At 41.1% G+C, this 15,387-nt stretch overlaps 2 protein-coding genes across 2 annotated transcripts; both read left to right on the forward strand.

The window, feature by feature from the left end:
- The first annotated feature begins 925 nt into the window (after positions 1–925).
- Positions 926–4,800, forward strand: LOC118237449 (C-C motif chemokine 4 homolog). Its single transcript, XM_035436170.1, has 4 exons — positions 926–1,166; positions 3,198–3,318; positions 3,637–3,782; positions 4,220–4,800. Exons 1-4 carry the CDS (start codon positions 1,106–1,108, stop codon positions 4,231–4,233), a joined length of 342 nt encoding a protein of 113 aa, XP_035292061.1. The 5' UTR covers positions 926–1,105; the 3' UTR covers positions 4,234–4,800.
- A 4,877-nt stretch (positions 4,801–9,677) lies between these two features.
- Positions 9,678–13,896, forward strand: LOC118237119 (C-C motif chemokine 20-like). Its single transcript, XM_035435573.1, has 4 exons — positions 9,678–9,840; positions 11,199–11,322; positions 12,231–12,345; positions 12,854–13,896. Exons 1-4 carry the CDS (start codon positions 9,780–9,782, stop codon positions 12,881–12,883), a joined length of 330 nt encoding a protein of 109 aa, XP_035291464.1. The 5' UTR covers positions 9,678–9,779; the 3' UTR covers positions 12,884–13,896.
- Positions 13,897–15,387: the final 1,491 nt, after the last annotated feature.

The following is a 15,387-nucleotide window of genomic DNA, read 5'->3' on the forward strand; positions in this document are numbered from 1 at the left end:
AGCATAGACAACACATAATTATATAGTACCTTATGCCAACAAAAAAAAAGACCAATCGTTAGTTCTCTAGTCATGCGCCATCAATCACAGTGAGTTTATCGTTTATCCACAGATGAGGACTCAGATTTCACACACACACTCACACGCACACGCACACACACACACAAATAGATGCTTATAATTATTTCACAAACATACATAATCGAAAAAGCTTTCAAAATCAGTCTGTGTCTGCGGACAAAACTTACAGTATATCACCTGCAAGGAGTAGGCGTATGGTGGTATCTCTCCTCACATCACTGTAAATATGTTCAATCTCATGCTAAGCATATAAACACAACAAAATGAGCAATCGAGCAAAATATAAGAATAACCAAGTAATAATAACAGCCAAACAATAATTAACCAGGTAATATGAGACAATTACTGCTTATAGATGCCGATAATGCAGTGAAGAGTGGTAATGATTTAATGTCCCCAGTCTAGACGTGGATCTGCATCAATAGGGTGGAATAGTATGAATGTCATCTATACATGTTTTGTAAGTGGCCCAGGATTCATGGCAGTGTACCCGCAATTGCTTGAAGACTTCAAAATAGCATACACAAATTCAAGATGAACAAATGCGTGTACTGCATGCTACAAAAGCAAGTCATGGGTTCTTTAATAAAGTTTGCCGTTTTCGTTAAAGTTTGATGTTTGAAAGGCAAGCTGCAGTATTTAAAAAAAACAACAAAAAAAAACAAAAAAAAAAAAACAAGCGTGGTATGATTGATGCTCCACGCCCCTTAAATTATGAAATCACCACAGAAATCTCAAACAGCATGCCACCCCCCATCCTCCAGAGAGGGAGTGGGAGAGAAGGAGAGAGAGAGAGAGGTGTGTTCAGCTTCAGGTATTTAGAATAAGTTTCCCTGAACTCACAAGAAGCTTCGTGACAACAACGAAAATGAAACAAGCTCAGCAGCTCTGCTGTGTATATATACCTGTGCTCCGTTACCTGGACTCAGTGGAGCCTCGGGCCTGAGCAGCACACACACACACACACACACACACACACTCACTCACTCAGTCAAACACACACACACAGACACTCCAGAGCAGCATGCTGTTCCAAGCAGCATCTTTCTTCCTGTGGGCTTCCGTCTTCTGCAGCTACACAGCAGGTGAGATCTTGAACTGAACTGAACCACAAGTGAATGTCAGTACTTTGCACGGTGGTTTTGCACATCCTGCTGTGCTGCGTAGTGGAACCTGAAGGATTTAGACATATGGGAGGGGTGGTGGTGGGGCTATTGTCAAATTGAAATGTGCTATATTTTTACGGTTTACTAGGGGATATACAGCCGATTTACCCCACTGCCTGTGCAGTATATATTTTTTTTTCTTTACATTTATTTTCACAAATCTCTAGAAAGAGTCCCTCTGCTTCAGGCATAATTATGTTGGTACATGTGAAAGGGACTCAAAATTAATAGTGGTGAATCGATTCCGTAAGGTACCGCTAATACTGCTTAGCACACGTAGATTCCTATACTGTCAGATGGGACCCACTGGGTGGTAATTACAGGGGCTGAGGCAGGTCATAAATCTTAAAAAAAGAAAATCGTTCGCTTTCCAATGCCATTTATATCAGACAAGTTAAACCAGTTTCCATCAGTCAAATAAAACACTGCAGTGATTTAATCCATTGTTCACCGAAAATCAAGTTTTTTTGGCACAAGGCGAAAATAATCAATCATGTCCACATGGAAACCAATATTGTAAATAAGGCGGTGGGTCGCAGTAAATGTGTCCGCTCATTTGGTCGGTCCTGGATTCTAAACTCTTTGGAACCACTGCCTTTCTGCTGCTGCAGAAAGCTCAAGTTGTATCTCTTTCAAAGTTCATGGAGGCCCAGGACAAAACACTGGGAACCACACAGTAAAATTTCCAATGTTAATTAAATTTGAATAGTGTTAATTTGACTCTTAACAAATTAATTAAGAGTTCATAAGACTCGTAACATTTGTTCTAGAGTGGGACCAAATCTCATCTTTTAAGAGTTGCATTAACATTGTTAGAGATAAATTAACACTGGACTTTTTACTGTGCACCCAAAAGGGACCAGTCACAGAACACGCACAGACCAGTATCGTATCCCATCAGTTCAAAGCCCAGTTTAAGAATAAGTATTTAGTTAGACTTTAGCCCAGTCTACCTGGAGTAGATTTGTGTGAGAGCCTTTGGTCTGGGTGTAACCTTGGAAGGTCAAACTACAGTACAAGGCTAAGATTTGTTTACTCAGAATGCCTCTATGGAGATAGACTTATGTTTATCAACAGGACACAGCATTTTGTCACTCTGGGTTACTGCAGCAGTAAAATAAAAATAAAAATTGTTGTTTCATCTGTTTGACATTCAAGTCTTTGTCATTTTTGATGGTAAATGTGTCATGCTGTGCAGTCCTGGCTCTTAATTTCTTCCAGAACGCAGTGAAATGCTTGCAAGGTTAGGTGTCAAAGGGCAATGGCCTTCCTTCTGCCATCTACTTCCCTTAGCTGTTTTCAAACCCTGGAAAGTCCAGATCTCAAGGGCAGCAGCATTCCTGTAATACTGCTCCACTCGGACCAATGAAAGCATTGAAACTTACATAAAAAGGAGAACAATCCTGCATACAAATCTGATTTGTTCTCACGCTTAAAGTGCTCTTGGCTGCTTAGCATTAATGAATGAGATTTCCTGTGCAGCTGCGGTCTAGTACACACAACTTGACCTTTTTATGCGGACTGCTATTAGATGAGATGTCTCAACTGGAAAGAGGAAACTGAGACAGACTGGTTCTTCAAGAAAACAATACGCAATGTTCGAACGTGGAAATGCGTTCAATCTTCAAGTGCACAATTCAAAATAGTCTTATAACAGCGCTTTAACGTTGGTCATAAGCTGTAATATGCAGTCGTGGCGGGTTGTAACACGTGTTATGTCATGCTTATGACAACACTACGTGGGCTTTATGAAATATAGTTTAAGTTAAAAACTTCTATCTATTACTATCTTTTTTTTTTTTTTTACTTTTGAGCCTTATATACCCCTTACCAGTATACCATAGAGTGCAGATACATAACTCCTTTAGCCATTACATTTATGAAAACGAATAGCTTAAGCACGTAGCATGTAGAACAGGCCTAACGTTGCAGGTGTTGGTTTTTCCCCAGCCTTCACGGAGGAAGCGCTCGACTGTTGCCTGTCCACCAGCAACGTGCCCATCCCCCGCCAGATAGTGGCATCGTTCAGCATGCAGACGGCAGAGGGAGGCTGTCCTATTGCAGCCACCGTGTAAGTGTCACTCGAGATCAGGAATGACCATTATTTCAGATGCACACGTTTCAAATTTGCATTTGTGTGCATGCATTTCATAGTCACTTGCCTCTTTTTTTATTGGTTATATCTCAGCACTGCCTGCAAAGCAACCAATACCTCCACCGTGTTGTTTGTAGTGTTTAGGTACATAAAGGCGCATGTATTTTATGTGTTACATGTTAGTGCAATTCTTTCCGTGCCAGCTCATGCGCTCCAGATGCCTGAGGTGTAGCCGATCACTGTCCTTCTCACCTGCTCGGGCTGTATACCTGTAACCCTGAACTCTGGCTGCAGGTTCATCACCAAAAAGGGCAGGGCTTTGTGCGCCCCTCCCCCGACCAGGAGCGACTGGGTGTCCAAGACCATTTGTAAGATTTCTCCAAAAGAGCCGAGGTGCCTTTCCGCGAAGAAAGAGAAATCGCAGAGGAGGAAGAGAAATGGTAAGAGCCATTCTATGACCTGGCGCAAAGTTCTAGCCCTTCAGATACTAGCTTGTGTGCTGGTTTTTGTTCTGTTTTGACTAAACTGCTGTATGTTGATTTTCTCCAGTTCCCCATTCAGTTTCTTAACTGGGTGCTTCATGTAGAAACATAAAAAATATATGACAATCTGAGGTTTTTGTTTGTTTGTTTGAAATTGGGACCACATCTGATTTCTTGAATGGCTTACACACAGTAAGCTTTTACAGTAAACGTTTTAGACATCCTCTTTCTATTTTCTGTTCTGTTCTCAAATGATAATTGCTGTTACTGACACCCCCCCCCCCCCACCCTCCCCAAAAAAAAAAATGTCATGTCAGCGCCCCACTAAATCTGAAACAAAATGGCTTCCATCTGCTGCCAATTTTTCCCTCACAGCATCATCTGTTTTTATTCAGGAGTCAAGCAGTAAGGCCAGTCAGGCCTTGTGTCTGAAGACCTGAAGCCCAGCAGTAAAGCTCATATTTAATACAGAGCCCAGCTTTCTACTACCACAAACCAAGGAACATATTGCCAGCTCTTTCCATAAGCTATCTTGAGAATTCATCGCTGATATTCATTTTATTTTTATAATTCATGAACCATAGCTGTAATTAACTGGCTGTGTAAAAACTTGTGAACAATAATAACATTTGTTAATACATATCGAAATTATTTCATTTGTTTGTGTTTCTATATTATATTCTGTATTAAATATCACATGAAATGTGTGTGACCAACGTATAGGACACTTTTGATTACTGTCATAGTTCGCTTTTCAAACATAGATTAACCATTGATTCACTCTCTCCTGCTATGGATAGCACTGGAACCAGCTTTGTTTGATGATGCATGCACCAGTTCCATTATATCCATAAATTTATGGGCTCAAACTGAAATATTATTGTTAATTGCTTAAAATTTAAAATGTGAATTCATGCCTTCATTTGTCCTTACGTTGTTAAAAAAATGTTTTCTTCCAATAAAAATGTATTTCAGATGTGTAATCGTAATGACTACACAAAGTAATAACCCAAGTATGTATAATCATTTTTAATTAATAAGGAAAGCTCTGCTTTACCCCTCTAAGGTAAAAGGGTCAAAGCCATCCATTCTAATCAAATATCTGATTAGAATGTTCTTAACTGAACGTTCTAATTCTGATGTAACAATCACTACTGGTAACAATCAAACTTTAAATTAACCAAAAAAAACATACATTCCATAAAACCGACACTGCAGGGTTCATAACCACAGTCATAAGCTCAGTGCAATGATTAATCTGCATGGACCGCACATCCTACAGCACAGTGTTGCCATCACCACACTGGTGATATGGGATTTTATTTGGCCCAGAGATGGACAGTGCCCTCTGCTGGCCCTCCAACACCACTCCAATATCAACCTTTTTTTTTTGCTAGGACTGGGTCCTGTAACCCTGGTCCTGGCAAGCTATAGGATCTGCAGGTATTTGTTTTCTCTTTAATGCACCCAATTCATAACAAAAAACTAGGCAAATTAATTGGCGTGCTTTCATTAGGCTAACAAGACGTCCTTTTTTCCCAGGCATTTCCTGTGTTTGGGAATTAAAATATCCATTCAGGTGGGATTTCTAAATTCCTAGAAATGTCCGATTGGGTTTTTTTTCATGGACTGTATGCTAGTTGGCTTTGCAGAGGTTAGGTCAATATAGTGTTCACTGTGTGAACTAAATTGTGTTCTTGGCTAGAAATAGCTGTACAAAATAAGTATTGTATCTTATTGAACCTGTGTTTTGTAGTTGTCCATGACCATGAAATGCACTTTTTGTACGCCGCTTTGGATAAAAGTGTCTGCCAAATAAATGTAATGTAATGCAATCTCTTCCAGAAATGGTTTGGATAACTGAAACAGTTTGCTCTCGCTCAGCAGCTTTCCTCTCCTGAAAGATTTTCTGGTGCCTACAGCCTTTGCCCCCACTCTGCCAAAGTCTACTGGAAAGGCAATCCTACGACTCCCAGAAATCCAGCAGTCACACCAAGTAGCACAGTCGTGTTTTGTGGCAAGACATTGCAGCCAGACAATTTGTTAAGGGATCCTTTCAGCATTATATGTGCACACATAGATACATCTTTTAGAAATAGTCATGTCCTTTGCCAGAAATACTACAGCTGGTAATCCTTGTAGCACAGGGTCCTGGAAAGCACCCCCAGTCATCCAATTTTTATGACTTCCCAAATGTGAGGAGTCCTGGAGTGAAAACAGGAGGGGAAGAGGGGGGTATTCTGAGCAATAAGCCAGACTTCCCGTAAAAAATCTCACCTCACTTATTTCACAGAGAACACCTTTTTTTCCTGTATGCTGCACTTTGCCACCAGAGTAGATCTCCAACATGAGAGAGTCCTTTCATCCGGTCAGGATCCATCCGCATTGGGTCAATCAGATACACGATACATCATAACATTCTGTCATTGGATATGCTACAATCCATTCGTCACTCCCACTAAAGCTGAAACATTTCTGTTAATCGCAATGTGAATGTTCACTAAGGGGTAGAACTAGAACTTTCCATTACATCACATCGCATTTCAGGAATTCACCTGTTGCTTTTATGTGGCGGAGTTCGCACAGGTTGCGTTCTTTACAATTGAAAATTCCCCAGGTGGGAATTGAAAACCAAAACTTGTTTTTCAACTAGCAGTTGTAAGCTGAGTTCCCCTGTGACCGATATGCTGCACTGCCACCCCAGGAAATGTAAGTGTCGAAACACGGGAACTTAGTTCATGGGTTCTTGTTTAATAGTGTGCAGTTGCAGAACTCTGGCCACAATGTTCCGCATAAAATCCCAGCAGACTCCAGGACACCGCAGTAAAGGTCAGACCTTCACTTGAACCTGCGTACGTCCATCAGTGGCAATGCTACGTACATGCTTCTGAAATCCAGGATATCTATCAGGTGGTTTTTATGCTACATGCATGTGCTCCTGTCACATAAACGTGTGAAAGACAAACAAGCATGAGAACATGAGACCTTGGGAATCCCCAGTCTAGGTTCTGGCAAACTTGGGACCAGACTGCAGGTTGTAGTCTTAGAGAGTGCTGTATGACAGTGTGCGTACTAGAGATGGGGATATGTTGCTGTCGTAGGGCAAGCTGTGTACTAGTTCACCCAACTCAGACATTCCTACAAACCCCTTCCTTAGAATTCATTAGGAAAATATTTTTTCTTTTGCAGAATTCTGAGCGAGTGTTCTAGAACGCCATTGCTTTCAGTGACCAGTAGTGATTATTACATGAGCATTAGAATGTTAAGTTAACATTCTAATCACTAATTTGTGATTTTGCACCTTCAAGGGTTAAATGCAGTCTACTTTCCCCTGTGGTTTATGCCACACGTAGCTCTGCAGGCAATTCATGGCCAGTTTCACCATTTCCAAACAACCGAGGACAGCAAGACATGCAGTCTGCTTTGTTGAAAGACTACTGGCGTCGGGTATCCTCAAACCAAACTGCCCACATCCCTGATTCTACCTCTAAACATTCACAGTGCCGGTTTCGGTTCTGAATAAAAATAGCCTGTTGATCAGAAACCACCTGACTGAGTTGGCGCCGCCAGTCTTTCTGCAGTCCTCTATAGTGCTGAATGACAATGTTGTACCAAACGCCCTTTGCAAAGTTTCTTTTTATCTATGTACTTTGCATTGACTGGCTGGTCGACATTCGATGATAGCTACACGGGGATGAGACTTGGTGTACAATATAATGTATATGAGTATAAAGCCATTCAGATTATATGAAAATATTAAAGATCAGACACATTTTTTCTCCAATCAATGGTTGCCTGGATTTTACAATTTTTAATAGTGCCATTTCACAATGCACTCAGAATATTACTGTGAAATCAATGCAGGCTAGGCAAATATATGGTGAAATTTAGATTTAACTGGGCCGCACAGCATTATGGGTTGGTCATTACGGTCATGGTCGAAACCTGGTGAAGTGGCACTGACGGCAAACTACCGACAAGCGGTAGAGTCAACTACCAGACAGATACCGTCAGTATTAAACAGCATTAAGTTTCATTACAGTGTTCAGATTTACTAACAGTGGCTTCCCCTTTATGACTGTAACACATATAGCTATATATGTAGCTATATTTTTTATCTTGTTACTGAGATGGTTGTGCTTTCACTTGTAAGGCCTCGTAGCTAGAGTGTGTTGCGTGAGATTAAGGAGCTAACTGCTAAGGTAAACCACTTTAGCATAGCTGTCATATGGTCAATGAATGGATGAGCTCTTGGGTCTACAGTAGTAATGTATCATTTTCTTTTGAACTAAGGTTGCTTATGAGTTAGCTTTGTAAGCAACTGATATCTGATGTCAAAGCGCTGATGTGAAACATTTTGGGGAGCAGGCATCGCTTGATTTAGCATATTTTTATACCGAAATTATTACTCAACTTGTCAGTTTAATTCAGCATTTCACGACTGCATTGCTTCGGAGGAGTCGTGTTTATCAAACTACGTTGTTGTGTGGTGAAATAAATGTGGCATCAATCTCACTTGGCTTTCAGTAATTTTCTTTGTTGTATGTACCTCGGAGAAACAATGCCAAAGATGTCTGTGAAACCGTAAGCTTTCATCTTGGCCTTCACAGGTTTGTTTACAGGTTATTCTTGGGCATCAATCCAGAGAGCGGCTCAAAATCAAAGAAGAGAGCTGGCTTCAACCAGAGTTTGCACTTTTCTGAGAAAATTAGTTGATTACAAGTGGATGTCAGTGTAGGCATTTCTGACTGGATTGTATAGTATGTATACATTGGAGGTGTTATGGCTTTGTTGTTTATTTACTTGCTTAGCTGATGTGTGGTGAGCGTTCTGGTGCAACATGGCTGCCATGCATCACCCAGGTAGGTGCTACACACTTGTGCTGGTTGCAGCAGCCATTAAGACCATGAACCCTGCTCGTGCTGATTTGCTGAAGCTAAGCAAGTGTCTGCTTAATTAGTATTTGGTTGGGAGACCACCTGGATTTGTTATTGGTGGGGCAGTAGGGGGTGATCTTCCCTGTAGTCAAATACTCCCCTAATGCCCCAGGGCAGTGATGGGGACTCTGGGCTGTTGAAGATGCTGCCTTTTGGATGTGATCTTATAAACCAAGGAACTGACTTACTGTGGTCATTAAATACCACATAAAACTCACTGGAGAACATAGGGGGTTTTGTGGTGTCCTGGTTGGTTATTTAATTGTAATGTACTGTGAATATGTTACAGTAAATTACTGTGAATAGGTTAAAGAGTAAATTTCTGTGAAGTCTTCTGTAAAAGTATTGAAACTAGAATCCAGCAATTTTCTGTAAATTTTCAGCCAATTATTTCACAGTGTACATGTATTCGTAAATAACTACAAACAAACGACAAACTAAGACTGACCTGAATGATCGATGTGTAAGTGGAAAGTGTTTTTTTCTTTCTCAAGCAACAGAAATTAATTTTTATTGAGTATGATGCTGGAGTACTTCAATGGATTCAGATTGTTGTCATTCTTGCTTTTTTCCCTTGAAAGGGCAACAGCAATTATGCAGCCATGGAACATTGCCAATATGGCAGTTGTGTTTACTTGTTGCCCTGAAACAGGAGGAATTCAGGTGGTTTTCAATGTCTTTACATTGGTGGTGGCCGATAGAGGGGAACTCCCCTCCCCTTCCTAGAGAAATGATGATGATTAAAATAAATACTTCATTCAAACGTCCCCTGGATGTCTTAAAAAAAAAAAAAAAGGTCCAGGGCACTTTCTGAAAAGAGGGAAAAAAAAAGAAAGAGATTGATAATGGGGGGTGTGGGGAGGTGCAAAGAAAGAAAGTGAAACTTAACAGTGTCCTGGGCTATAAAACCAGGCGGCCGGAGTCATCGAACCCAGAGCAGGGCTGGAGAGACCTCGCGCACATTCAAACAGGAAGCATCACGTCGTCGTGTGCCGGAGAAACTGATCCCAGAACAGCCATGACCTCATACGCCTCTGCCTTCTGCCTCGGGCTACTCTGCCTGTTCTGCTGCTCCAGCGGTAAGTACTCTGTTTGACTTAGAGTGCGTGTGGGTGTGCGCGTTACTGGGAAACCCTATGTGTGTGTGTGTGTGTGTATGCGTGCTTCTTCGTCCACGAATGAAGTGAGTAAGTGATTGTGGTGGAATTTGAATGAATGAATGACTGAGTGAACCAGTGAGTGAGTGAGCGGATGAGAGCGAGTGAGCAGGCAACTGAGAGTGTGAGTGAGTGAGTGAGTGAGTGAGTGATTATGTGAGTGCACGAGTGAATGAGTGAGAGAGTGTGCGAATAAGAGAGTGAAGTCATGTAGCTCCATCTGAGTATGTATGTGTGTGTGTTTGTGCGTATGCGTGGTGTGTGTGTGCACGTGCGTGCGCGTGTACGTGTGTGTGCGTGCGTGCGTGCATGCGTGTGTGTGTGCACATATTTGTTTATTCCAGATAAGATCAGAATGCAAACACCTGAGGGGGGGTTTTCCCACGCGGGAAAGCACAACTGCAGCAGGGTTTGCTATGACTGAGAGAAATGGGCAAAACTTCTTAAAAGTGTGACAGCCTTCTGCTGTGGCGACGCCTTCTCAGGGCAGGGGGTCGTCTGCAAACACGGGCTCATGGGTTAACGCTCTGTTCGGTGAAAGGCCCACGTAAACTGCTAAAATAAAATTTCACATGACATTAATGTCATCTGGCGCTCGGAACAGTTACCAGCCTGCCAACTTTAGGGAAACAAACGAGGCAGCAAACAGATTTCAGCAATCGCAATATTCAATTGTGAACAAACAAAATCCTTTTGCTTGTTCACGCGCTCAATGAATTCAAGCTGAGAAAAACAGTCCGCAATAAAACGATTGGCTCAGAGCCATAAACCTGGCAAAACAAAAAAGGAATCAGAAGAAATTCGATCCAACCAAAACAGTATTTTATATATTCAATTTCTGATCTGTCAAAATTTCAGATGAAAAAAATAGTATACAAATCTCAAATGACATGCAGTTAGATTCCTATGTTTGACAAAAAGCACCCAGATAAGGTCCTTTGGAGATTCACTGGTCAAATGACTCTCAGAGTGACTGATTGCTTGTGTGATATCTTTTCTTGATTGGCAAATTCATTTGTAATTTGGATGATTTGATGGTTGCTTCACTGATTGATTGATTGATTGATTGATGGTTGATTGAATAGTTTTGTTTGACTGATTGATTGCTTGATTTATTGATTGGTCAATTGATTGGTTGAATAATCAATTATTTGCTTGCTTAATTGTTTGCTTGTCTGAGTTATTAATTACTGATTTGATCAGTTAATTTACAGATTGACAATTTCATTGGATGATTGACTGACTGGCAACCCCTGTAACCCCCCTCCCCCACCCCACAGTGACTCAGGGAGAACAGGCTCTGGACTGCTGCCTGAAAGTCAGCCAGGCCCCTATACCCAAAAGAATCGTCAAGGGCTACGAGAAGCAGGTCAAGGGTCAAGGCTGTGACATCAACGCTGTCGTGTGAGTACCTTATTGGCCCGGGATTTCTCGTACAGCGCATGCAGGAGAAACAGATATGGCTGCTGATCAAGTTCTTAAGTGCCCTGCAGTCTGCATTAAAATCCTGACAGTCACAGTGACTGTGACTTGATGACGTGCAGGGTGAGGCATGATTAGCCACGGTGTCACCCAGGGAGGGGGGCTCCAGTTGAATGTGTGTCCCCTGCGCTAGGGCTCAAAAGCTGGATTGTACACTTCTAGAAATGATGGTACAGCGGAGGTACATTTTTGTTCTATGACCCTTAGAATAGTAGGCTTTGTAGGTTTTTTTTTTTATTAATTCAAAGTCAGTGTACTAGAACTCTGTTGCATTCAGTTACCAGTAGTGATTGTTACATCAGCGTTGGAATGTTCAGTTAAGAGCGTTGTAAACTTAAACTTGTAAACTTAACACACCCTCCTGAACTGAAGGAAGTTGCAGTGACACAGATGATGATTTGTTGAGAGTTAAGAAAGACTACAAATGAAAACATTTGATTTAAAAAATAAATCATGTGACTCTACTGGCATTTAGCAGACACCCTTATTCAGAGCAACTTACGCAACTGTTGCATTTTTTTTAGATAGTATCCATTTAAACAGCTGGATATGCAGGTTAAGGATGCAATTCAGGTTAAGGACCTTGCTCAAGGGAGTAATTTCACCTGGAAATCAAACCTGGAAATCCCTAGGTTATACAGTATCTCACTGTATGTAGACATCTCACAGCAAGATGAGATGACAGATTTGTGCAAATAGCCCATTAATATGATTTAATGCACATATAAAATGGATTCCTATGTATCTCCACCCTACTAGGGGGGAAGTATCTTGAATTGTGCTAGACGAATGTTACATCATAATAAAAATGTGTCACTTTCGCATTTCAGCTTCACCAGCCTGCGAAACAGGAAGCTGTGCGCTCCGACGAACCCGAGCTGGGTCAAGGATCTGATGGTCGCCGTGGACACCAAGCTGAAGTGGTGCAGGGAGAAAAGCTTCCGGGTACAGTCATTCTGTCACGCTGCCAGCTGGCTTCGAGTGCTGTAGGAGTCTCGCCTTGCCGCCAGCAAGTCTAGTTTCACAAGTGCTGGAGTGGGAAGTGGCTGTGTGCCTTAATCTCTTCCTCAAAAATACGATTGCATTTTAACCCACACCGCGGCTCACCACAAGACCAGCTAAACAATACCGTTAATTACATAAAAAGAAAACAAGGAAAAATTGAGTTTTCAAGACTGGCCTTTTACATTATCGTGGTGATGTTACTGTTTGTGCATTAAGTGTGAATATGTATACAAGTGCACACATTTGTATGTGTGTGTGTGTGTGTGTGTGTGTGTGCAAATGCATGTGCACATACAATCGTGCATGTGCATGCACGTACATATATGCATGCATGCCTCTGCATGTGTATGAATGTGCCCGCACATACACGTGCATAATTTTGCATGTGCGCGTCCATGCATGTGCATTTCTCTGCCTTCGATTCTCACTATCTCCTTTGCCTTCGCAGCCGAAGCGGTGTCAGGGGCTGCAGGAGTAACGGAGCAGACCGGCTGTGACTCTGCAGTGGGACGGTGTTCTCGGAGCAGCTATCCTCTACAGTCCGCACTGCATCCAGCAAAAAAAGCTAAACCAATGTGAATTCAGTACTTTCAAAGAACTTCAGTTCTTTTAACTGATGCACTTTTATGTTCCTCATCTATCGCAATCAAGAGGCGGACTCCTTAAAAAAATATTTTAGAAATAAATAATAATGAAAAAGATAATAGCATTTAGTGCCATAATGCCTTAACTGAATGTTTAACTCTTTTGTGTACTATAACAAGAAGATGTAGTGGCTGTTGGCCAAAATTCTTTCTAACTCTAGAGAGCTACAAAAGTTCCAGCTTTTAGATCATATCACTGCTCCAGACAATATTATGTAATTAATAAAGTCAAATTTGGAATTTAATTAACGAGAGCTCTGTCTCTTAGCCAGTTTCCCAGTGGAGGGAATTAGGTTTTGAGAAGACTATTACTTAGTCTTACTCTTAGACTGAGAAGAGCGGTGCTACCAAATGTTGCCCATCACTGACTTGTCTGACCCAAATTAAAAGGTATGATCAGCTCAGATCAATGAGCTCATATCTATGGTAGCATAACTCCACCCACTTTATCCAATCCAGATCGTAATTATTCCTCCCTTACTGTATTAGGTCATAAACAGCTGAAACAGCTTTGCATTATATTCAGTTACTTTTACTTTTAGGAATTCAAAAGTACAAATACCGCCAAGAAAGCACAGAAGACACATGTATAACCAATAAATGTAAGGTCAGCCAAACAAACCAACAATTTATATTGTAAGGTCAATTATGTTAACACAATACTGCTTACAGCTCTATGCAATGTGTGAGCTCTAAATCAAACTGTATTTTTTTTTCCAGACAGGGCTATGAAATCAATCTCTCTTGAGTTTTAATAATTGTGTTGTTTTTGCACATTCACGTGTGATTGTGCCATCTGAGTCCTCTAAGGTCTTAAAAAAAAATAAAGAACACTTATTCCACCGAATTTATCTCTTTGTTGTTCTGTCTGGTCACAAATATGGGTGAGCAGTGAAGGGGATAAAATGAGCTTGCTTGCACACAACCTGCCATTACCTGTAAGAGCGAAGCGTAATTTCAAAGAAGACACAAAGGACGCAGTCAGATAATGCATGTGTCAGGGCTTTTTGATGTGACTTTACCACATAAAAAGACACCTGGTTAAAAACAAAAAAACAAAAGCATATTCACCCTATTCCATTCACAGAACACAAACAGGGCTGGAGAAATGCCAGTGACATTACTTGAAATTGTATGGTCTATGTTCTGTGCTATTTTTGAAAGAGATGATGGAATACATTGAAAAATAATGGCAATTTGTGACTCCAGGTGCACCTTACTTTAACCACTGATTTGTGAGCAAATAAATTATTTACCCCCTGGCAAATTGAGCAACCATTGCAGATATGCACTGTCAGAGCCCTTTGTCGTAAACTCAGAAATAACCTCTGCTACACTACATCCTGATAGATCTTGCTCTTGTTGTCTAGCTCTGGATTCCCTTCTAACATGTTTACATTTACATTTAGGTATTTAGCAAATGTTATTCATGGCACTATAAAAGCTATATGCAAAGTATCGGCTCGATAGGACAAACTATACAAAAAGGATTCTGTATTGCTCTTGCCTCCACCAATCATTCAGTCTTATCAGTGACTTTTTCAAGGTTTGTTCCTCTTGACATGTTTTGTCTATGGACTTACTTGTAAGCATCTTTAAATAGTAGCATCTGCAAGTGTTCAAAACATTCCTTCAGAATTTGACGGAAAACACCAACAGTACATAGCTGAATTTGCGGAAACTTATCACATTTCCCCTGGGGCCGACCTCGGTCTGTAGGTCTCGCAGGTTTCATGTCATGTCACACACACAAACACACTCACACACACACACACACACACACACACACACATGCAGACACACACACACATACGTGCACACACACAGGCACGCACATACATGCGCACACATGCAAGCACACACAAATATACGACCCATCAGGACAATATAAAACACACACTACAAAAATGAGATCATTGTTAAGCTTGCAGCTGGAAAAACAGTCTTGAGGACATCACAATTATTATTATAATCATCATCATCATCCTCATAAAATAGTTTTCATACATTTCAACATGATGATGGAGAGAACACATACTTCCTCGTCCACCAGTGTCCTCCGTACTATTCCACGGGACCAGATTCACAGCAAATGGACGTAGCAAATGGAAGCACACTGTTTGATTTAAGAGCGCTTTCTTAAGGGGAAGAACAGACTTTGTGTTTCATTGAGCCATAAATACAGATAGAGGGTGCAACGTAAACACAATCCCAAAAAGCTGTTATACAAAATAGATTCCTTCTGATTTTACTGTTTGGGGGTGTTTATCTGTTTTGTTGTTGTTGTTTTTTTGTTTTTGTTTTTTATTTGTACATGCACAATTCCCCAATCCCTTCT

The sequence above is a fragment of the Anguilla anguilla genome, chromosome 10 (genome assembly GCF_013347855.1).
Source record: "Anguilla anguilla isolate fAngAng1 chromosome 10, fAngAng1.pri, whole genome shotgun sequence".
NCBI classification, from domain to species: Eukaryota; Metazoa; Chordata; class Actinopteri; order Anguilliformes; family Anguillidae; genus Anguilla; species Anguilla anguilla.

Coding starts and splice junctions, on each gene's coding strand:
- LOC118237449 (XM_035436170.1), top strand. CDS start 1,106: ATGCTGTTCCAAGCAGCATCTTTCTTCCTGTGGGCTTCCGTCTTCTGC. Junction 1,167..3,197: donor CTTCTGCAGCTACACAGCAG/GTGAGATCTTGA, acceptor GTTTTTCCCCAG/CCTTCACGGAGGAAGCGCTC. Junction 3,319..3,636: donor TGTCCTATTGCAGCCACCGT/GTAAGTGTCACT, acceptor CTCTGGCTGCAG/GTTCATCACCAAAAAGGGCA.
- LOC118237119 (XM_035435573.1), top strand. CDS start 9,780: ATGACCTCATACGCCTCTGCCTTCTGCCTCGGGCTACTCTGCCTGTTC. Junction 11,323..12,230: donor TGTGACATCAACGCTGTCGT/GTGAGTACCTTA, acceptor TTCGCATTTCAG/CTTCACCAGCCTGCGAAACA. Junction 12,346..12,853: donor GCAGGGAGAAAAGCTTCCGG/GTACAGTCATTC, acceptor TTGCCTTCGCAG/CCGAAGCGGTGTCAGGGGCT.